Raw genomic sequence first — 23,308 nt, 5'->3', positions numbered from 1 at the left:
ACGCAGGTGCCGTGAAGGTGCCTATTTTTAGGCCCTCATGATCAAATGGGAGTAGTACAATTGCTTCCCTCTGTTACTGAGAAACATTAGAAAACTAATCTCAAAATTACTCTGCAAATCATCCCAGATATTCCAGATGATTGCCTCAATGAAAGAGAACTAACAGATGTGGCGTGAAGAGAGGAGAAATAAACTGGACCAGAGAGAGAGAGAGAGTGAGCAGTGGGAGAAAGTGAGTGGACTGATCCAAAATTGAAATAAAAACTTCTCAAAAAATACCACAAATTCTTCTCAAAATGATGCAGCCATGCCTACTCTATATCGTTTTTAGAAACTTTCCCTCTTCCCTCCTCCTTTCCTTGTATTCCCATGTCCAGCCCCTCTATTGAACTCTCACCTGGCTGCACTTGGCTAGCTTCATGTGAGTGAAGCTAGTGAGCTGCAACATCCCCTCTCCTCTGTCCTTTGTAAACCACAGAGCTCCGTGTTTCTTTAAGCCTATCCACCCAGATCACAGAGGGAATTTAGCCTAACCTTGGGGCCAAGATTTGTTATAGTACACTGTCATGTTAGGAGCCTCCAGGAACAAACCAGCAAGTCATTTCGGGTCCCGTAAGACAACTGAGAAGTATCTGAGGGCAAAGGATGAAGATTTTCTTGTTCTCTGACGATAAAAAACAGTTAAATAAAGAGATAACATGATAAATACACACCTATTTTTTTTGTATATCAACCCTACAGTGTTGCTGTAACAATATCTCATAAAGCTGCCAGCCTGTGAGCCTGTTGCTGAATCTCCAGACTCCCTCACTAACAGGTGCAGAGGCCCCAAACACCGCTCATTAACACAGCTCATTTCACAAGAACTACCACAGAGTCGTTACCATCCTGACACAACACGTGTGAAACAACACATTATCACCCAATTAGCATGACTGTGTCAGGCGCCTGTTTGACTGCAGACTTTCTCCCCGCACACTCCCCGACTGTCACCCTGCATGCCACACACATAACAGTAATGCTTTGAAGCTGTAAATTCATGCAGAAACTTGAAGTTGTTCTTCAATTTGTTGGTGGAACATGTGCAAGTACTGTATTTACAGGGAAAGTTAGGTCTGCAGATAAGTCTGGGTTGTGTTGCCTGTGTTTGTGAATGTAAGATGCATGCCCTCAGTTGGCTGGCAGCCATTTGCTCGTTCATCATGTTAAACTATCCCAGCCTGCACTCACAGACACACATGGACAAACAACAGGTCAGCCTGAGAAGCAGAACTCATTGTAATCGCAGGATAATGTACAGTATGTATATTAAGTGTTTGACAGTGGTCTTGCGTTCAAAGAATCAGCTAAAATAAAACTGTTTCAGGTTCCATCTTTGTTGGTTGTGCGTGTTTAAATCCTGCACAGGCTTTTTCACTTGTCAGGAATCACCTTATGACCCGTGGCAGTGCACACTGAAGCCCATTTTCTGTCTCCTCACTCCTGTAATGAAAAGCAGAGGGCTGCTCTGTCGTCAGCTGGTAATAACGCAGCATTAGGTCCACATGGCTCACTGATAGGCTCCCTGTAATACATTCAAACCTTTGATCTACACCAGCAACGTACAATGCCATCAGCAGTGATGTTTTGTATTGAAGGTGGAAAACTCTCAAAGTTTAATGTGTGTTTGTGTCTAATACAGAAAAGTGGCTGCAACACTGAGATTTATTTCATACTTAATATAATTAAAGCAGCATTAGCCATCCCTTGTTGTGTAATTTCGTTTGACTTAAATGAGAGAGTAAAGCGTTTCTGTGAATGTTGTTGTTGTTTTCTAGGAGCATTGCATTGCCACAGGAGGTCCAGGTTAGAGCAGTGTGTCTGTTGTTGCTGTAGTGACCTCTTATTCATATACAGACACTAAGTGAAGCTGTGTTTAGCGTTGAGCTGGTAATGTACATACTCTGCTCTGATTGTAGTTATTTTGTCCTGTTGCCACTATACTGGCACACAAGAAACGATTGGTTGTCGCTCCCAGACTACTTGGAGTACATTTGTATAAAGCTGAACCTTTCTCAACAATCCCTGTTTGCAGCACGTGGTGACTTTAGATTTTTTGAGCAGCGGTGGGCGGTGGCAGCATGTTGTTGAAGTTTCAGCTCAGAATGAATAGCATCCTGTTGCGTTCGCAGTGTTTGTACCTGTGAAGGGAGCTGAAGATCACAGCTTGTCATTTTTTCAATCGCTCTTCCTCATGTACTGCAGGGTTCACGATCCATCTTGTGAAATAGCAACGAAAAGTGGGAGGGCCCAACAGTCAGAAACACGCTAATAGTCTTCTCCGTTTCCTCTGTTTACAGGGTCTGAGTTTCCCCAAGACCCCAGTGTGCTAGCTACCACTTCATGGAACACCTCTAGTGATGGTAAATACATAGCATACACACACTCACAAAAAAACAGGGCCCAATTTAAACACATCCTTAACAAACCTCTATTCAGCAAACCCGTAATAGCTGTGAACACATCTGTAACAAGAAATCCATGATGATATGTGCAATTAACACACGGTGCACTGAACTGTAACCCCACATGTGTTGTCTGAAATTATGTTCAGTGATGTGTTAAAAATTACACATCCTCTCTCAATGGTCACCTTCAGCAACCCAGACAACACCCATTGTCCCAGCGTAAGCCGCTATAGATGATAATTGATGGAACAAATTACACATTGATCTACTCAACATGTGGGCATACAGCCACAGGTGCACTGTATTTCCGTAATTTCCACTGACCTACTTTTAGTTCTCTCTTAAGCAAAAGCCACCAGTTGAGCTTCAAAATGCTGTCAGTACATCTTGTAAATCAGGGGCGGGGAACCTCCAGCCTCCGGGCCATATATGACCCGCGAGACTGCTTCATCTGGCCTGCTAAGAAAATTCTGAAATATGAAAAAGCAGCTCAGAAATACCAAAAAAATTCTCAAGACAGCAATGACCTTTTTCAGCAATCAAAGAAAATCCCTGAATGCAACACACATGAAGGGGCTGATGTCGCGTCAATGCATCATGGCAACTGTCAAGAAAACAAAAGTAGATGCAGAGTTTTGCACTTTCCAAAAGAAATAGTTACACAATTATTTTTGTTGAAGTAAAGGGCAAACCAGTGTGTCTAACTTTGTGGGGACAGGCTCGCAGTGATGAAAAAGACTAATCTTGAGCGTTGTTATGGTTCAAAATACACTGAACTGGATGAGCTGCAAGGACAAATGTGCTCGGATAAAGTAAATGCTCTTCTGGAGAGTTTGGATGTCCAACAAGTAGCGTTCACAAGACCACATTCTGACAGAGACGGTGGTATTGAGGGAAGTTCTGAGGTGAGTGAGCTAATAGCTAAAAAGCTGAAACCTCATTCAGAAGAGCTGCCCCAGACAAAGTGAAACTGTTCCGAAGTGTCAGTTTGTCTGGAATAATTCATAGAGATGAAGGGAAACCTGCCGTGGAAACTCAGTGATAGCAACTGTCTGTGTGATTTGGCTCCAGCCGGCCTCTCAGCTCTCTGCTTTCAAACGTGAAATCATTGGCAGTAAATTTAAAGCTTTGGCAAGTGCAGCTGGAAAGAGGAAACACTGCTTTTTCCTGCAAGAAAAAAAGTCCACTGTAACATCTGAATACACTGATGAGTGTGAAAACTGCTTCAGGCGTTTGGTGAGAGGTTTCAGGACATGAAAAGCAAACACACAAGCAAGGATGTCAGTAAACACTGTTCATTTGCAAACGATTGCTTTTTTTATTTCCGTTTTTTACAGCATCCCAGCTGTTTTGGAATCACCGTTGTAAATGTCTGAGGATGCACACAACCAACACAAGGTGCATGCGTTAGTCGCCGTGCAAACATGGTTGCATTATTGCAGCAGCACTCTCCATCTGTCTCACCAAGCTAGTTTTTTCACAGGCAAGAGAGAGCTGCCCACTCACAGAGGATCCTGCACTGATGTGTTCAAGACCTCCAGGAGTTTCACAGTCCAACAATGGCTTCTACATTAGGCTGCGTTGTAGAGAACAAACCTGTCAGCAAGTCAGATTCAACATGCATTCCACCTGGTCCAAAACCCCAGGAAAATTGACTGTGGGATGCAGTATGGAGATGAAAATGCCTTAAAGGCTGCTTGGTTCTCCCACATAGGCTTTTTCAGCACACTCCTTCCCTTTCTTGATTAAAAAGCATTCTTGCCAGTTTATTAATATTATGTATTTTGCAGTCAGGATGGTCACGTCTGCTGGAGCTGCCCACGATTAGATCAGCAGATCCTGGTGGAGGAAGAATTTAAAACTGCTGTTCTCCTGTCAGCACTGCAGGAACAACTGAGTCAGAACCATAAAGTTTTCTGGATATTTCCTGAACACTGTTGCCCAGAGTTATCAGTCGAATCTCACCCCCTCTCTTCAGTTTCCCCCGGTCTTGGAGAGCCAACATCCGCCTAATCCCCCACGAAGATACCCTGACTTGGAAGATCCTCAACATGAGACTTTATTGAACTTGACCTTTATTTTTGCTCTCTCATTTTGTCTGGTTTGTTTAATTCTTCTCTTGCAAAGCCAAGCCTCCCACAACATCCGCCCCAAAGCCCATTCTGTGTACACAAAAACAGACATTGTTAAACACACAGGCAAGGACGAAGACGGTAGTTTCTGGACATGATGGAGCAGTTTAGTCAAGATAATGATTATGGTGACCAATCAAGGATGTTTAAAAAGTCATAAATACAATGAGGAGTATTCCCAAACAAATCATAGAAACCGCTTTATTTTTCCACAACAACATGAAATATGAAAACCTACAAAGGCGTGCGCACACCCATGTGTCCATAGTGGTGTATCTGTGTTTGTGTCATTTTGAGCTCAGCCCATGACTAACATCTGTTTCTTATCTGATGGATGGGTGGTGATTGCACCTCTTGTTTTGTCTGCAGGCAGGGAATGGTTTTGATTGACCAAGCAGACAGCATTCAGGTAGCGTGGCTCTATCAGTATGCATCAGTAGCAGGAAGTTATCATGCTGAAAGAGGCTCATTATTGGGCTGAAATCAAGGGTGATGATAGTTTACTGAACTCATTTTCCCCGGGGCTTTCTTTCTTTCTTTTTCTTTGTTTCATTTGATCCATTTAGCTTCCCTTACTTCCCTTTCCCTCTCTCTCTCTCTCTCTCTCTCTCTCTGTTGGAGAGTGACCCAGCTTTAATGAAATTCACCTTTAGCCATAGCTGGCAATGCTACAGTCTCAGCTCCTCAGTGTATCCATGGAGTGTGTTTAGTTAGCTGCGCAGCCACTCAGGTTTCTGTGCCTGCATCTTGCTGAGAGCAGCCTGCCTCGCACAGCTTTCCTCTCATGAGTGACATTGAATATAGACATATTTTCACATGTAGACTGTAGTGTTGCTGGTGAAATGAAAAGGTATTGTGTTTGGAACACGTATAGTTTGTGTGTGTTGTGGTTGTGTGGGTGTGCGTGTTTACGTTCAAGTGCGTGTGAGTGTTTGATTGTACAAAACCACTGCGAGAAAATGCGGGCTGATGACAGGGCACAGTTTAGTCGACGGCCACATTAAAGGGACAGTCCGCAGTGATGGTTTGAGTTTCACAGTGCTGCTGGTGCCAAATACCACAACACTCACCACGAGACAATTACATACAGAGTGACTTTGTTACACAGATGTTGCCTGAACATCCCTCTCCTCTGCCTCTTTCTCCTGTTCACCTCTCTTCTCATCGCCTCCTCCTGTCTATTCTTTCCCTTCCTCTGCTCCCCATGGCTTTATTGTCAGTTATTATAACAGCTAATGAAGTGTGCAGGCACACAGCTCTAAAGACCATTTTCTTTTCCATCAACTCAACTAATGAGACGGTGATAAAGTGACCTTCTTGCCTTTGGCAAAGCACACACATCTTTAAAAAGTGAGTCTGTTCTCATTTACTGTATTAAGTCCTTTTTGTTTTTAGATAATACGGTCAGACTCAACAGGCACATTAAGGCGGTGAAGCGTTACATCATTACCAAAGGAAGATTCGGTCCACCACACTCATAACAGTGTATAGGCACAGATTCCCAGCAGGTCCCTCATGACTTTGTGTTGATAGTTTGGAAGTCAAATCAAAATGAAAACACACACCCACACACACAGAAGTAAGCATGCACAGACACATTGTCAGGCACCCTCATGAAGACAAATGCATCACCAGTAGCAGTGACCTCAGGTTCTACCAGTGTGTGTATTTGCTCACCTCTGTCATTGGTGTCAGCCTTGCATGTTGAGTATGGTTGTTTGTTTTGTGTGTGTAATTGTGGTTGTGAGAGGTGATGACATGTGACTGCAGGGAGTGCTGCAACAGTTTTCAGAGCTTGTCTGATCTAAGTCACATACTAACACGCATCTAAAGCCGGCCTACGAGCATGTAGCTCCAAGTTTGGTGATTTTTGTTGTTTCAGATATCATGCTTCTATATGAGCACTGCATTTATATCACGCATTTACCCAAATTGCTTTACATTTGCATGTCAGACACACAGTTAACCATCAGGAACGATTTGGGGTTCACTTCAACATGTAGGCAGTAGGAGCTGGGTATGTGTTTAGTGGATGACTGGCTCTACCTACAGGTAGAACTGAGCTTAGGCTTTGTTATTAAAGGTTTTATTGAATTTTCTATCAAAGAAAAAGAAGAATACAACAACAAAGACTCAGCTGAACACATAATCAAAAGAAGCTAATAACACAGACCAACCAAAATGACAGCACCATTTCACCAACACTGTGTAAACCTGTCATCACAGCACCAGTTCAAGGCAGAGTCACAGAGAGAGCAGTGAAGAATATCAATGATTCAGCTATAAATGCAAGAGTCCACCCCTCTCACGTATCAAATTATATAGAAAGGAATAATCATAGCACTCAAGTAAATGATTAGCCACATTTTGAGCCTTGTGGCACCTCGCAAAACACAGGTGGCAAATCTTTGCTGGTCCTATGAATGATTCCTAATAGTTTAATTTAATTTGCCTGCCTATTAGACACTCTGACAAAACCAATCAGAGGTCTAAAAATGTTTTAACTAAATGCCATTGGCTTAATGCTTGACACAGAAGGAACACAGTCTTCCATCTCAGTACTCTTCCACTTGTCTCATGACATTTAAAGTGATTACATATGGTAACATAATCAGGTTTGACAGACTAAATAGAAAAATAGAGCAAAACAGCTGAGTAAACAAGTTATGAAGAGGATCGAGCGACACAAATCAACTGCAGAAACTGCTGCGCTCAGTATTTTCATTCATTCAGTCTCTCCCACACACTCGTACATACTGAACCTTCTGTCAGAGCGTGCTTCCTAGTTTCTAATCATGTCAGAGTTTGACCTGAGTATAAATTATGTGAACCCCATTACGCCGCTGGTTGCATTTTATTATCAGATTCAAGGCTTGTTAAACAGACATGGAAGTGTGTGTCTGTGTATCACTGGCTGGATAGAAAGAAAACAAAAAATGAAATTCTTCCTGGGCTGCACGGTGGCACACCAGGTCGCAGGTTCGATTCTCGGGTCGGGCCTTTCTGTGTGAAGTTTGCATGTTCTTCCCTTGCATGCGTGGGTTCTCTCCGGGCACTCCGGCTTCCTCCCACAGACCAAAAACATGCTCATTAGGTTGATGGGTGACTCTAAATTGCCCCTAGGTGTGAGTGTGAGTGTGAATGGTTGTGTGTATGTGCCCTGTGATCGGCTGGCGACCGGTCCAGGGTGTACCCCGCCTCCCGCCCGTTGACAGCTGAGATAGGCTCCAGCCCCCCCGTGACCCCAAAAGGGATAAGCGGCATAGAAAATGGATGGATGGATGGATGGAAATTCTTCCTCCAACTTTGCAGAAGAGCAATAGTATAAGAATATATGGTGTGACTTACATATTGTGTCTTTATGATGTAATGTGAGAGCATCTCCCCCCACAGACACACCTAAGTGAGATATCAGTGATACATGGGCGAGGGCGTGGAGGAGTAAGCAGACAGGGAGAGACAGGAAAGGGGGAGAATGAAGGTGAGGGAGGAGGGCTGGATGATACTGAATGCTGTCCACAGTGTCTCTAAAGTGTTTTGACTTATATTGGTTTCATGGACAGCTGCAGCATTAACTTGCTGGAGGTTTTGTTTTAAGACAGAACTGTGCAAATAACAGAGAGGAGGACAGATAAAAAGTGGGTGAGAAAGCAGAGGCGGTGGTGGTTGGGTGGGGGGGGCAGTGGGTGGTTGCGGTCGATGGTGGGAGTCTCCTCATATTGTCACACACTTGTTATTCCCACATTGCTGTGCTAGGGCTGGAGCTTTAGGGAGGATGGGAGGATAGTGTGTGTGTGTGTGTGTGTGTGTGTGTGTGTGTGTGTGTGTGTGTGTGTGTGTGTGTGTGTGTATGTGTGTGTGTGTGTGTGTGTGTGTCTTGTACACTGGCAGAGGCTTGCCAAGACAAATGTGCCCGCTTCTCTTTTTCACAAACACGTCATAGACACTTATTTAAAACACCTCATGGCAAAATGTCTGATGAGCTGTAAGTATAACCACAAGGGTTGCCACGGTAACTGGCAGTTCAGGGAGTAAGGGCACCAGCCCGCTCCAATCTAAGTGGTTTTGTATGTTGACAATGCCAATAAAGTATATTTGAACAAGACGACCGCATCCTCAACAATGTTGATGAAAGAGAGAAAGGCAGCGTTACAACTCGGAATTCCCCTATCAAAGGAAATAAAAGGAAAACCATGGACCCACAGATGGATGACGATGCAGACAGTTTCTGCATGGTTCAAAAGGCGAGTTTCTCAGCAGCCGTAGATTCTCCTACATGCTTAGAAAGGGACGGGGTATTCAGGGTATGTCGCTCACTGATAGATGCCACTAAATGTTACACACTGGTCCTTTAAGGTATTTAACATTGTAAATAGATACGATTTTTAAATGATGTGTGCACACATTCTGCACCAGCAAAGGGCTCATTTGAAGTCATATCTTAACACAAACAACAATAATAGTAGTTTACTAATCTCTTTAGGAATTCATGATCTCTAGATGGCAAGAATCTGCCTTCACACACAGCTTCATACCAGCAAAAAGAGGAAGGAATTTGAATTTCATTGTTCTTCTTACCAGACCTACTGTGTACTAATTTTACGCTTAACTTTGAGTTACTTGACTTGAGTATACTGTGCACCTTAATAAACAACTGAGGATGATCAGATATATTCAGAGAGAGCACGACAGAGTGCAGCTTTGGATAAGACAGCAATGCCCTTGTAAGGAGAACCCTTGTTGTGAAGCAAGCCCTGGCTACTGTGAGATGTTTTTGTTAGAGTTCTGTGTTATTCTGCCAACAGCTCTCCACGTCTAACTCTGCTGGATGATCATGTGACAAAGAGATGTCTCAGCAATCCCAGATTGCAAAGATATGTATTTGAATGAGTGAAAAACATAGATTAAAAGTTATGTTGTCCAGTGCAGAGTTGCCTTAACTAATGAATTATCACAGCATAAAGGTTCAAATGTGTGGGTGTCCTTGCATATTTAAGTGCGCGCCTCTCTTTTACCCCTCAGCTTCTCTATTCACACAAATTGAAGTTTGTCTGACTCGTATTTGCCATTCCCCTGTATGTGTTTTTCCTCCTTTGTTTGTTTTGGCCGGTTTGTGTAACCAGGAGCATTTCTGCATAACTAAGGTGGGTTTTGGGGTTGAGGAAACTTTCCAGAGGTTTTTCTTGACATTAACACCAATGTTTTTGCTGCACATTAACCTCTTAGGTGGCCCTCCAGATTGTTTTTTTCTGACCACCTTGAGGAAAAATGTGGTTCTGGAGATAATCGTGCAAAAATGTTTTGCTTTGTCTGTTTCAACTCCTTCTGAATTCATCGTGACCGTGATGGGGTATTAAAGTGGGTTCTTGTAGACTCATCTTCACTACATTAGATTGCTCTTTTCTTCTTCAAAGTTTTACCCACAACACAGGTGATGTTGCCTCTTAAGCTCATACACAAGCTGCAGAAAACCCTCTGGCATCATACCGCCATGATGAGTAGTGAAATTAGGTGCCACCACAGTGGCAACCACAAAATAACTTGCAAAACCAGGCTTTGAATATGTGTATCTGAAAACACTGGGTTATTTTACCACTATTTTTTATACAGCAGCATGTTTATATATACATATACTCTGTGTGTGTGTGTGTGTGTGTGTGTGTGTGTGTGTGTGTGTGTGTGTGTGTGTGTGTGTGTGTGTGTGTGTGTGTGTGTTTGTATGTATGTGTGTGTATCTATCTATCTATCTATCTATCTATCTATCTATCTATCTATCTATCTATCTATCTATCTATCTATCTATATATATATATCTATATATAGATATAGATATATACACACACACACACACACACACACACACACACACAGACACACACACACACACACACATAGCTCTCTGACGTAGAAAAGTGTTGTTTGATTTATGTCTTAGTTCTGGGCCATGTGTAATACAATATTTTCTCTATCCCTTTGTCTTTTTGTCTCTAAATCATCTCAGATCACACACCCCCCCCCCCACCCCTTTATCTGTTTTGGGTTTTGTTTTTCTCCCTTTTATTCTTTCCTTTCATCTCTCCTCTGCCTCTATGTCTTCCAGGTCCCTTCTTCATCCGTCTTGAAGCTCCCATGAACAACATCACCACCTCTCTGGGCCACACAGCCGAGCTTTTCTGTCGCGTGACCGGCAACCCGCCGCCAACTGTGCGCTGGCTGAAGAACGACGCCCCAGTAGTGCAGGAGCCACGACGGGTCTCGTACCGGTCCACGCCTTATGGATCACGCCTCCGTATCCGCAACCTGGACACTACTGACACAGGCTACTTCCAGTGCGTGGCCACCAACACCCAGGGCACCGTGTCCACGACTGGCGTGCTTTTCGTCAAATTTGGTAAGAGGAGGTTAGAATGGTGGAAGTAGCATCTCTGCATCTAAAGCTGCCAGCAGAGGATTTGCAAATTCACAGTGAAGCGGCTTCATGAGTGTTTTACGCACTCGCAGTGACAACCAGCGACATTTTTTCTTTCATGTGTTTTTTGTCCCTCTGGAGATCTGGCTCCCTTTAGCAACACTCGTCTCAAATGATTCTTGCTTGTAGCTGGCAGCTTGTGCAGAGAAAAATCTGGGAGCAATACTGTTTATCCTGTTGTAAAAAAAACCCTTGTCTTCTTTTCCAGATCCACTCCCAACACCTCTGCCAGGAGTACCAACGTAAGTCGCTTTTCCGATCCATTTTTCTCTCTGTCAGTCTGTCCGTGCTGTGAGGGAGAGAGAGAGATGAATACATTTTCATTTGCTATCCATACTGATAAACATTTTTTGAACTGCCCATAACAAAAACAAACTTCTTTACAGATAATATGAAAGTCATGATTTGATAGATAAACTAAAGAGAAAGTTAAAGCTGAGTAAATGGATTGAACAACATTGCTGACACTGGAAGCTGGATAATGCAGCATTGTTTGTTTGTCTTATGCTTCTCAGTAATTCAGTGCCTGCTTGCCACCCTAAGAAGTCCCATGCAGTCTGTCCATTGAGTAATCACTAAGTTTATAACAAGGCTCGGTCTGTAATTTTCCATTTTATTGCCACAGGTCTCAGTGTGGCTAAATGAATATTTACTATGAGCCTTTAAATCCCAAATGTCTGTTGTTCTGCGCCGCCGTTTCGGCCCAACCATCACAGCTCACATGGTTCACATTTGCATATGGGCTGTGTGCTGTACACTCAGCCCTGGGCCGCAGATGGAATGTGGCCCATGTGGACTGCTGGGTGGGAACAGGACTGTTCACCAATCACAACTCAGGGCTTAAAGCAGATGTTGAGCTCTATAGTAACACTATATAGCTTCTGTAACATACTGATCCTTGTAGTATTGGAAAATTGGGTTCATTTACTTTCAGTCAACTCTAAATTGAAAACCTGTGCGATTTATTTAATTTCAGGGAAATAATGAGTCATTGATCTGATTTCAGGCCTTTAATGGAGTTATTATAATTAAAAGTGGATGTCTTATGTCTACTAGTGAGTTTAGTTGATTATGGATATTGCCACCTGAAATGAGCACTATAGAAAAATGACCCACATCTGTCTCTGTGGTTTCTGTTATATAACTTTTTATAGTCACCCAATTAGCTGCCAGCTGTCTGAATATACAGCAAAGCCAACCGCAGTCCTGATCTCTTAACATGAACACGCACATCAAATTAAATGGGATTCTGAGTAGCAAATAAAACCAAGTGATACAAGATGTTTTAAGAAAGTACGAAAAAAGACATTCCACCAGAGCATATTTTTGTCATACTGCCGCCCAAATCAAAATTTAGTTTGAGGCCGGTGAGCTTCCTTTGCTTTGCTTGACATCTTCCCAGCGTGATGGGATGAAACTCTTAAGAACTTTTTCAGTTTGCTTGATTCCTCAGGAGTTAAGCTGGATGATTTTCCCCAATGACATTATGGCAAGGCTCACTGCCATGTTCCATGCAGCGCTTTGTGAATCAAAACTGCTGGCACATAGCGGATATCAGACACTTACTAAATCCACTCACACACTGACACGACCGCATGTACGTAAGCACACATTTGAGCCTGTACGCGTGCTCCCTTTCAAACATCTGTTTCTATCATTCCTTTGTTTACACAATTTGGATTTTTTTTTCCTGTGTGACTAAATTGCAGCTTGTTTCGTAGATGAGACAGTTGGCTTACAAAGAAATCACAATGCTCATTTGCTCATGGGTGTTATCAATAAAAGGAAAAATCAGACAAAAATACTGGAAATAAACTAAAATGGAAAATTAAATCTAGATTAGAAAATAGGAGGATGTGATTTTGGCCAAATTACATACATGTGGATGTAAGAGATTATCAGGGTGATGCTGCCAGATTGGCATAATTTATGATCATGAGAATTTTGTAATCCAATTTCTCACACTGGAGGAATGATTTTCCAGCAGTCTAATGATTAGAAAATTGGATGATTAAGTGTTAACCTCCAGACTCCGTCTAACAACCCCTTCTGGACGTTCTGAGGTCTGAGTGTACTTTAATAAAGTAAGTGCACTCGAGTTTTTATCTTCACACATCTTTTCAGGAAGGAAAAAAAGGTTTTCTGCTCTTACATTGTGATCATGATGCATTTTGAGGTCACTTTTCAGGCTGTAAAGGTTTGTAAATGGCTAATTGGTGATAAAATGATCTATTTTCATGTAAGTGTTATGTTTCTTCAATTGAAGTTGGTACCATGAAAATCACTCTGATGAATTTCTCTCTAATATTTCAGCTGATTAAATCCTACAGAAGCTTCTTGCCTCATTTTTAGGACTGCTCTTAATGTTAGCATCAGATTCAAACTCCTACATTTTGCAAGCTGAAATAAATTAAGATCTCCTTTTGTTGTTTTTTTTTCCTGCCAATTTGTAAAGTGTTGCAGTCAATCAAAGACCAGCATGCGAACCCGACTCTCATTACAGTCATTACAGACTTTGTTGAAATGGACAAGGGCCTCCTTTGACAGCGGCGGGGTTGCGGTGGTGGTGGGCTGATCGTCACTGCTGCTCATCATTAGTGCCACAGCCAACTTATTAGCTGTGAAGTAGGATGGCAGGCCGTCAAGGAGACAGGGTCAGCTAATGATGACACGTGATGACCTGCAGCCGCTTACCTCATGCCGCAGCTGCTCAAACGTCAAAACTTGCTGCTCCTTGATTCAGTGTTGTGGAAAGACATCTGGTCTAGAAGCTGTCAGTTTAAGTAAAATAGATTCATTTGCATGTTCACTACCTTTTTTTTTTTTTTTTTTTACCTCCCCTCACCTCTGTTTTCAACAGAGTGTTACAGAGAGCGCAGCGACTTCCGTTTTCTTAGCCACAAATATTGCTCTCAAATTTTGGGGAAAATTTCTCGCCACCCACCTTGTTGAACCTCAACATAACATGAACTTCATGTCCTCAGTGTTGTCTTTGCTTCAGTCTGTGCTCTGATTTCCATCCCCTCTACGTTGGGCTTAAGTATACACTCTGTGGTGTGCAGATCATTACAGTGTGTGTGTGTGTGTGTGTGTGTGTGTGTGTGTGTGTGAGTGTGTGTGTGTGTGTGTGTGTGTGTGTGTGTGTGCGTGTGCGTGTGCGTGCGTGTGTGTGTGTGCGTGTGTGTGTGTGTGTTTCCTCTGGGTTGGGTTTTTGAGCCACAGGCAAACTAAAAGCCGACAGCCCGGAGGTTTCAACTACGATTTAGGCAGCTTGTGTTCAGTGTGGCTGCCCAAGACTGGATCAGACAACTCGAGCAGAGCGGATCAGAAATACAGGGAGGAGGAGACAGAAGGATGAGGACTGGAGAGGAAAGTTTGAAGTATGAACTTTTCCTTAAGAACGGGGATTTTTAGATTCATTCTCGAGCTGTTTTGAGATCATTTAAAGTGTGTCCAATTGAAGTCTTAAGTCATTCAAGGCAAGTTTAGAAGTCAGGTCTCCCAGATCTGGTCCGTCAGAGGCCATGATGGCAAATCTCCAGTCAGGGTACAAGTCTTCATAAGCATACTGCGAGTTAGTAAGTTAAGATGGCTCTGGATGCTGACAGTTAAAATGTTTTTTCTTCTTTCAAAGTATGTGTTAATAGTGTGGTTGAGACCAAGTCCTTTCAGTAGAGGCCTCATAATCAAATAAGTACAAGACTTCTCTGTTGCAGTCTGTTTTGTTGTTGCAGGATTTTGCACGAGGATCCAAACATGAGCACTAGGAGTGGTTTGGAGTGGTTGCCAAGAGTTAGATAAGAAGATCAATACCCCTTTCATGCATGAGCAGTAAATATAAATACATAGCTGGAACCAGCAGCCAGTTATCGTTGCTCAGAATAAAGACTGGAAACATGGGGAACCAGTTAGCCTGGCTCTGTCCAAAGGTAACAAGAAGACGCCGACCTTAAACCAGAACGGCCTCGGTTTGAGACGGACTGGGGGCCTTTGTTGCGTCTCTCTCTCTCTCTTTTCCTACCATCTCTCCCTCTGGTGCTCTCTAATAAAGGGATAAAATCCCAAAAAGTGATTAAGAAGATCAGAAGACTTCATGAACTCACAGCGCCCAGCCAAAAGATAGATACGAGAGTAGTGTTGAACTTTTCATCTAACTAGAAAAAAAGCACACTTCCCAATGTTGAACTCTTCTGCCTTACAGTCGAGTGTCAGATCCTCATTTTGTGACTTAAGTCTGTTTCAAGTCCAAGTCTAGAGCCTCATAACCACAAGTCTTATCCAGAGTTCATCAGCATGCCACCAGTTACCACAGTGCATCTCCTCTACACTGTGCCCATGCTCCTCCCTCCACACCCCCTCCCTTCCTCTCCTCCCCTCCTCAGAGATGTTTTAATAGAGCCAGAACAAACACGGGGTGAGGGGAAAAAGTCGTGCCTGCCAAAATTAGACCCCCAACTTTCTCCATCTCTCTTTCTCCCTCTGTGCGCTGCCACACTTCCTTCGTTTGCTTGGGGAAAAAAAAGAGTGTGATGGAGATGGCGGGAGAGTGCAGGGAGTGAAAGAAAAACAGTGTTAGCAGGGTAGGAGGAGGATGGTACCATTAACACCTGGGGTTGCATGTTGTTCTTTGATTCCAGGGTTCTGCGGGGTCGACGGCGTTCAGGTGTGATTAGCTCTGCGGAGGCGACGGGAGGTTTAGCTGTAAGCTCAGATCAGAGGCAGTTAATAACTCCTAACTGAGGCCTGCGTGCAAACGGCCACATTCTGACAGACCGGGCTAAAACTACCCATGATGCAGTTACACACCCTCTCCTTCATCTCCCTGTTCTCTCTGTCTGTAGTTTTTTTTTCTTAAAGTTGTTTTTACATTTAAATTAATCAGTGGGATTAATTAGATCTCCATCAGACACATGTTAGGCAGGTGGGGCTGAAACTGAACTATTCATGACCTTTTTTTCTCTCTGTCTGTGTTGGAGCCATTTTAATGAGCAAATGAGTCACAGAAAATGTATAATACTGTTGCAATTGATTAATCGGAATTTAATGAGACTGATATGTAAAGGGAAATATTTTTTTAAATCACTATTAGTCATAATACCTTTATTATAGCACTCAAATGAGGCATTTTACTCATGTTGGGGGTTGTGAAATTCCTTTTTGAGGTGGGATTTTACATCATATCTATTGTTAAAGCAGCTATAATAAATATTTTCATAATAACAATGGATAGAATAAGCATGTGTAACATGATCACCCACTGTACGTCTTGTGGCTCATGGTTTTGGGTTTTACGGCCCACAGCTGTACTGTTTGGGGTCACTCTCACTGCTCATATAGTGCCGTTTCCTGTGAAATCCTCTGATAAACCCCCTCTACACAACCTTCCCTGCAACAAACAGCAGGCAAAGTTAGCATCTAGTTGGTGAACATGGTGGAGCATTTGCTGAGAGTTGGTGGAGACCCAAGGTGGAGAGTGAACATTGGACGTAGATTCATCATGTGGTCAGAAATACGACCGTTAATGAACACTAATGTTGCCCTGTAACGCGGAAACAAGCAATATCAACTTAAAAGGTAACGACGTGTTGGTGTTGTTCTTGCGTCTGCTGCTCCCAAGTGGCCAAAAAATCATTTATCAACTTCATTTTTTCAAAATTCCTTGTATGTCTGCCAGAACACAGTTGATTTTATATTTCCATAAATGTTGACTTACTGGATATCTAGGTTTTTTAATCTGACAGCAGCGATAAACAGACTTTATGCAACATGGCAGCTGATCTCAGAGTCTCCATGTTTATAATAGAGGGGTTTTCTCCCTGTTTGAAAAGATTAATACCACTACACCCTGGCTGTCAAGGCTGTTTAAATTTCTCAAAACTTTCCCCACCGCTTTTCTCTCAGCGCTGGCAAAAAAAGCAATTACAAAAATAGCTGTTTTTTTTCCCCCTCCACCGTGCCTCTCTGCTCTCTCCTCCGTCCACTCTGTACTGGAGAATAAAGAGCGTGGCTTTAACAAAGAACAGATTCTCGCTACCCTGTTTTTTGTGCCTTCTTTTTTGTGTATGGTTTGACCTTTCTGTTGCTTCCTCATCTTCCTGTCATTTGCTTCAACATATCCCCCCTTGATAGTTGACAGTGTTTCTCATATGTCCATTCAAACAACTGTTGACCGTGAATTGACCAATCACAGACACCTGATTTTGCTGGCTTATTAATGATTACATTTCTATGCACAGTACATGTTTACGTCTATATGAATAGATGCTTTAACCACGCATCTGCATAGACAAGCAGCTGTTTCGTGAACGTCATTGTTCACGTACTTTGCGTGTTACTGGAGGACTGCACGAGTGGGCACACCAGACAGCTCAGAACATGTAGCATTATCCTCACTCTGTTTTTCCAACGTTCTCCTCAGTGCACGGATGTAATGATCTCGGACCTGTTTCCATTTATTTTTTCAGGTTTCCATGTCAACTTCTAAAATAGTGCTGATCTGTCGCCAGCTATTTTGACAAGCATATTTGTCACTGTGCAGCGGCAATGACACATCATACAGATGCGGGTAACTCTGGACTTGGTCTGCACTGCCCATACACTGCTCCCACTGTTTTTGTGTGTATTGCATCTTGCAGACGTGCATCATTAATTTCTGAGGACGTGCACGGCCAGTGCCCCAAAAAGACTCGGGATACACAAGGCAGCCACATGCAAACTCATAGTTACAAACAAGTATATCTTCAGCTTGACACAGTAAGATAAGATTAGATAAGACCCACTTTACAGACTTAATTAATCCCCCGTAGGGGAAATACAGTAGCAGTCAGGCCTTTATTTACTTTTTGTAAGTTTATTTAGTCTGCTGGTTGAGATCTTGTTTGGGTGTGACTTGACGATTCCAAAGGATTTCTCCAGTCAGGTGTGTTAAACTGTGATACAGTATAAACACACACACAGTATAACCTTTCGTGGAACTTTTGTGTGTATACATACAGTATATATGTCCTCTATATCTGTGCGTGTGTGTGTCTGTGGCAAGAAGCCGAGCAACACACACTGGATGACTCTGTAATTAGCCAGCTGTCAACACGCGGGATTAATTTGACCTCGGAGCAGACGTGACAAGGACCATGAGGCCCATACTGCCATCAGCCCACTGGCTGCCCAATTACACAGTCAAAGCATCAAAGAGTTAAAAACGAAGGAGTAATTCGACTTTGTATAGACAGGACTGTAGCGTGTGTGTCTCAACCACAGCGGTGCACGGGTTGATTGACAAATTAGTTTAAGGAAGTCGTTTCCAAAATGTGTAATGACTTGAAGATGTCACACTTAGTTGATCTTGATGCTTGCTCAGGCTTGCTCAAAGGTATTAGGTGCTAAAATATGTGTACAGTAATCATAATAGATTTATTGATACCCTGAAACCTCTTTTCTCTTCTTCTTTCTGCTGTACAGCAGCTGCCGTGAAAGGCTTGTACTTGGAATGTCTGTGTAATTAGCATCTGATTTATTAAGACGTCAGGTAATTACACGAGCAGTGCCTTCCAGGTGTGGTCTGTGACTGGATGAGGATAAAAGGAGGCCGTCAAAGGGGTATTATCTGGCAGAGATCAGCAAAGCATCCAAAATCCTTATTAATGAAGTAACAACATGTCAAAGTACTTATTGCTTAACTGAGGTAATTGTTTAGGGAATCTATTACAGATATTTTGCTCTCAGCTATATCTTGAATCATTCCTAACCCTAACCCTAACCCCTCAAGATCAAGACTGAGGGACCAACAAGCTGACTGATCAGCCGGATAACATTTACATGTGTGGCCTCTTCTTTTTTGAGATTGGCCATTTTCCTCACAGAACAGACCCATGCAAGGTGCAGGCACATTAGTAAATCCGCTATGTTCCCATGACCCCTTTTTATAGAAATAGTTTGACATTTTGCTCATTCACTTTTTTGCTAGAAGTGAGATGAGAAGATGCCTTTCATTTCTGTGTGCTGAATATGAAGCTACCACCAACGGCTAGTTTGTTTAGCTTAGCAGAAAGACTGGAAAAAACAGCTAGCTAGGCCCCGTGTGAACAAAATCTGCCTGCCAACACTTCTGAAGTTCACTAATTAAAATGTTATATATTGTTTGTTTAATCTGTACAAAAACTGAGGAGTAAAGACAACGATCCGCTCATTGCCTGGTAACCTCACAGTAACAACATGACTCAACACCCGGTCAAAAAATAGTCTGGCACATAAGCCCCCCGTAAAACCACAAATTGGGGTTTTTACACTTTGTTTGTGTACAGATTACACAATCAGGATGTAATGTATTCATTTGGGATCTTCAGACCTGCTTGTAGATTTTGTTGCTTTGGGACAGATCCAGGCCATCTGATTCCCACTGTTTTAAGTCTGGATGCTTTAAGACAGTGATTCTCAACTGGTTCATTTTCAGTGGGTTGTGGTCCTTTGCCTGGGCAAGAAAAAAAAAAAGATCAGGAAAAAATCCAGTGCTTTTATTTTGAAGGGGATTTTTTTATGCAGCGGAGTGCGTCTGTTTGTGTCGAGGCTTGGGTCGCTGCTTGTCATCAAAGGGTGATAGTGGGTCCCAAAGCCAGACCAGTTGAGAACCACTGCTTTAAGATAAGCTAACTGGCTGCTGGCGCTAGCTTCATATTTAGCACACAGACATGACGTATCGATCAGTCATATCAATCTTTTCATCTAGCTCTCAACAAGAAAACTAATGAACGGATTTCCCAAAATGTTGAACTATTGTTCTAAATGAACTGCTAACACCTCAGGTGGCAAACAGCAGTCCAGTGTTGGTGTGCCTGACCCCTCCCTCCTGCATGTGCAGCATTTGAACTGAGACACAAATGTTAGCCATGGTGCTGAATGTCCTGCTTAAGGACACTTCAGCCAGAGAGATATGTAGGTTTAAACCAGGTCCACCACTTAAAAACAGTCTCTGCTCTCACTCTGCCCTCAGCATACTGTATGTGCTGTTTTTGGTCACAATAGGCTCTTAACTCAGACTGTGAACTTGTGTGTGCTGCATTGAGAAACTCTGGATTTTGGTTTCACTTCTCCTCACCTCAGTGCCAGTGTCAACACTGCTGTGGTTCTCAGATGCTGGCCAGGGTCGATGATGATTTGCTCCACACCACAAGCATTGCACCCATTCAGACTGAGGGGATGACAGGTCCACTCAAGTTTTGGATGCTCTACTCCTATGCCACTTCAGCACTGTGTGCCAGACTAAGGCCCGGCGTTCTGCTAAACTTATTTCAATTTGGGATCTGGTTAAAAAAATAAGTGTTTCACCCTGGAACCCTCTGAGACACTGTTCAGACCTGCCAACAACAGGCTCTGTACAAGTGGAGTTTTCTCAACCCATAGTTTGACCAAGAGCGGGAGCAATGGCTGCTGCAGGATCCCCAAATTGCCTAGCAGTCCTATTAACTGGCAAACATGGAAAATGGATTAAACTGTTTTGGCAAAAGGTAAAAAAGGGGGATTCTGTCAGTGTTTTGCATTTACTTTTGAATGGGGTTTCAGTTGCTGAACGTGTGCACTAACACCTTTTGTATTTAGCCACACTGATACACAAGGAAAAACAAAGACAGCCTACTGAGACTTTCTCACCTCTGTCCTCTCTGGAGTAGACTGTGACTTTTTTTCCCTCTGTCTCAGATGCTTTTACCCACATGTAGTCACACATGCACACGCAGCTCTACATAAAACACAGAGTCAAAGAACCGCACACACAGTTACTCTTACAAACCCTATCTCTCACACATGTTTGGTTAAGTCCTCGGTGGGGCTTAATTGCCGTCTTGTTGTGGATTCTTTTTAGCGCAGTGCTGATTGATTGGGGATCAGCCTAATATGGCTCATCTGGGACGGGCCCTTTGACATGGCCTGGTCCCAGAGCGCCGGCACTGTTTGAAACCAGAGATCCCTCCGCAGCCCCCTCCCACAAGCCTGGACGCCTCTCTGCTAAATGCTGCCCAGGTCAGGGGGCATCACACATATACAGACAGACACATGTGAACGCACACACACATGGGGAGAGTCATGATGTGTAGACGGCTTTAACCATTAAAGCAATTTACATTATTAGGCGTTAGTAAGGGCGCAAGTCTGTCTTTACACTCTTTACCACACACCGCGAGTTTCATACACAACTCATTAGGAACACAGCTTTCACACTCAGCTTGGACAGGGCCCACTTCCTGTTTCCTGTTTCCCAGAATCCCCTGTGCCTGTCTGTTGGTGATCCTGTTGGCAGGTCTGGTCAAGGTCAGGTCTGGTTAAGTCTGTGCTATAAGAAAGTGTGTGTGTGTGTGTGTGTGTGTGTGTGTGTGTGTGTGTGTGTGTGTGTGTGTGTGTCACGGTTTCTCCCTAAGGGTTACAAGGCCTAGATGGGGTATGTGGGGTTTCCCTGAACTTTGCCCGAAACCTCCCATGAACACACATACACACACACACTCCTGCAAAGAACAAAAACACACACACATGCAGACAAGCACGCACAGAAAGTGTTCTTTCTTTGCCCTCAGCGGTGGAGGCAGAGTGTTCTGGAGTAAAACAGAGAGCGGCACAGTGTTACCTTGAGTATTTTGAGGTATAAAAAGAGGCTTTTGTTTGCAGTTTGGACTTGTAACCTGTGAGCCTGAGCCAGGGGATATTTAGTCATTTGTAGAGCTTAACAGGATCAATGCAGTTGGATGTAGCGTGTTGATAAAAGACGTCCTTTGAGTTGAAGTCAGCTTATCAATCAGTTTTCTATTTATTGGTCCCGGCGCCCGACAAATTGCATGCATATGACTAGCGAACATCTTGGGTCGTGATAAAGTGGAAAGCCAGTACGTTACATCCAGCTTCCAAATGTTCTTCACAGAAAGTTTTTACCAGGAAGACATTTGGATGTCATGTTCAGAGAGCCACGGGCTGTTCCAACGAAGACAGATGTGGTATTTGATGAAACTTTCATTATAAGCGTCTTGCTTTACAGAGTGATTAAACAATAAAAATGGGATAAACATAGATATTATCACATGGACAGACACACACAAACACGGAAATTAATAAAATAGAAATCATATGCTATAAACAGTCTGTAAGAGTTAAGCTAAACAACATTTCTTGAGTTGTATGATTGAGACTAGGACAGATAGAGAGATTGATCAGTAAGTCATCATCATTTATTGCCATTTCGTGTTTTATATACTTAACCTGTACAGTATGTTTGTAAGCAGTCCTCTTCTGATCTTGTGTCCCTCTTAAATACCATAGATATAGACAACGTTTTCATGACAGTCAGTTTAGTTTATCTGTATGGAGGCGTCCTGGCGCCTCAGTGGGCGGTACCATGTACTGTACAAATATTGTTAGTAAGTATCAGCGTGTTACTGAACTTGTAATCGCCCATAAACTGAACTGTGTGGGCCGGGCGAGGTTCAGTACAAACAATGTCAGGCTGCCAGTCGTCACTGACGGTACAATTATGCATAAAAGGGAGCACATATTTTATTCAGCCATTCTACACACCTGTATTCACTTCTGCACCCAGATATTTTTTTGTAAGGATAAAATCATTTTCATGTGCAAAAATATCAGTTGTCAGTGTAACCTGAATTGGTCCCTTCAGGCCAGCATGTGGGTGGGCTCTCCTGGTCAGCCAGTCTGTTCAACAGAAGAAACTGCAAGAGCTCCATCTTCAACTGAACACTTTACCAAGCTGATACAATGACGAGGGGATATTTTTCAGTTCTCGTTATCATCCCTCCTCTGTGTTTCTCCTCTCTTCCCTCGATTCATTTGCAGCAGTTTTTTCCACTCTGACACCTTTAGACAGGAAGTTCACATGAACACACAGAAGAGCACGAATCACATAAACACATCCATATAAACTATGTAGTAAATATGGATGACAGCTCTGTATATGTGTGTGTGTGTGTGTGTGTGTGTGTGTGTGTGTGTGTGTGTGTGTGTGTGTGTGTGTGTGTGTGTGTGTGTGTGCGTGTGCGTCTGTCTGTCTGTCTGTCTGTCTGTCTGTCTGTCTGTCTGTGTGTGGCCTGTATGTAATTTCGTGCATTTGCTGATAACTAAATAGATCAAGCACCATCCTAACTGTGTTTCCCATAATACCCGGAAACCTCAGACAACATGCCTGAACGCTCTGAGTGTCTGATGTGGGTTTTCTGTGTAGGCAGAGAAAGCAATAAGTGTAGTGAGCCATATAGAGGAGGAAGACGTTT

At 43.0% G+C, this 23,308-nt stretch overlaps 1 protein-coding gene across 1 annotated transcript in view; it reads left to right on the top strand.

The window, feature by feature from the left end:
* The window catches only part of ror1 (receptor tyrosine kinase-like orphan receptor 1), a 123,634-nt gene that overhangs the window by 79,777 nt on the left and 20,549 nt on the right, over positions 1 to 23,308 (top strand). Inside the window, exons 2-4 of the mRNA XM_070960847.1 lie at positions 2,340 to 2,402; positions 10,680 to 10,970; positions 11,257 to 11,290. Of these exons, the coding sequence (XP_070816948.1) occupies positions 2,340 to 2,402; positions 10,680 to 10,970; positions 11,257 to 11,290 (388 nt within the window). The remainder of the gene's footprint in view (positions 1 to 2,339; positions 2,403 to 10,679; positions 10,971 to 11,256; positions 11,291 to 23,308) is intronic.

Source organism: Chaetodon trifascialis, chromosome 4 (assembly GCF_039877785.1).
Source record: "Chaetodon trifascialis isolate fChaTrf1 chromosome 4, fChaTrf1.hap1, whole genome shotgun sequence".
Taxonomy (NCBI): domain Eukaryota; kingdom Metazoa; phylum Chordata; class Actinopteri; order Chaetodontiformes; family Chaetodontidae; genus Chaetodon; species Chaetodon trifascialis.
Note: the sequence above shows the minus strand (reverse complement) of the source record. Positions and strands in the feature narration are given on the sequence as shown.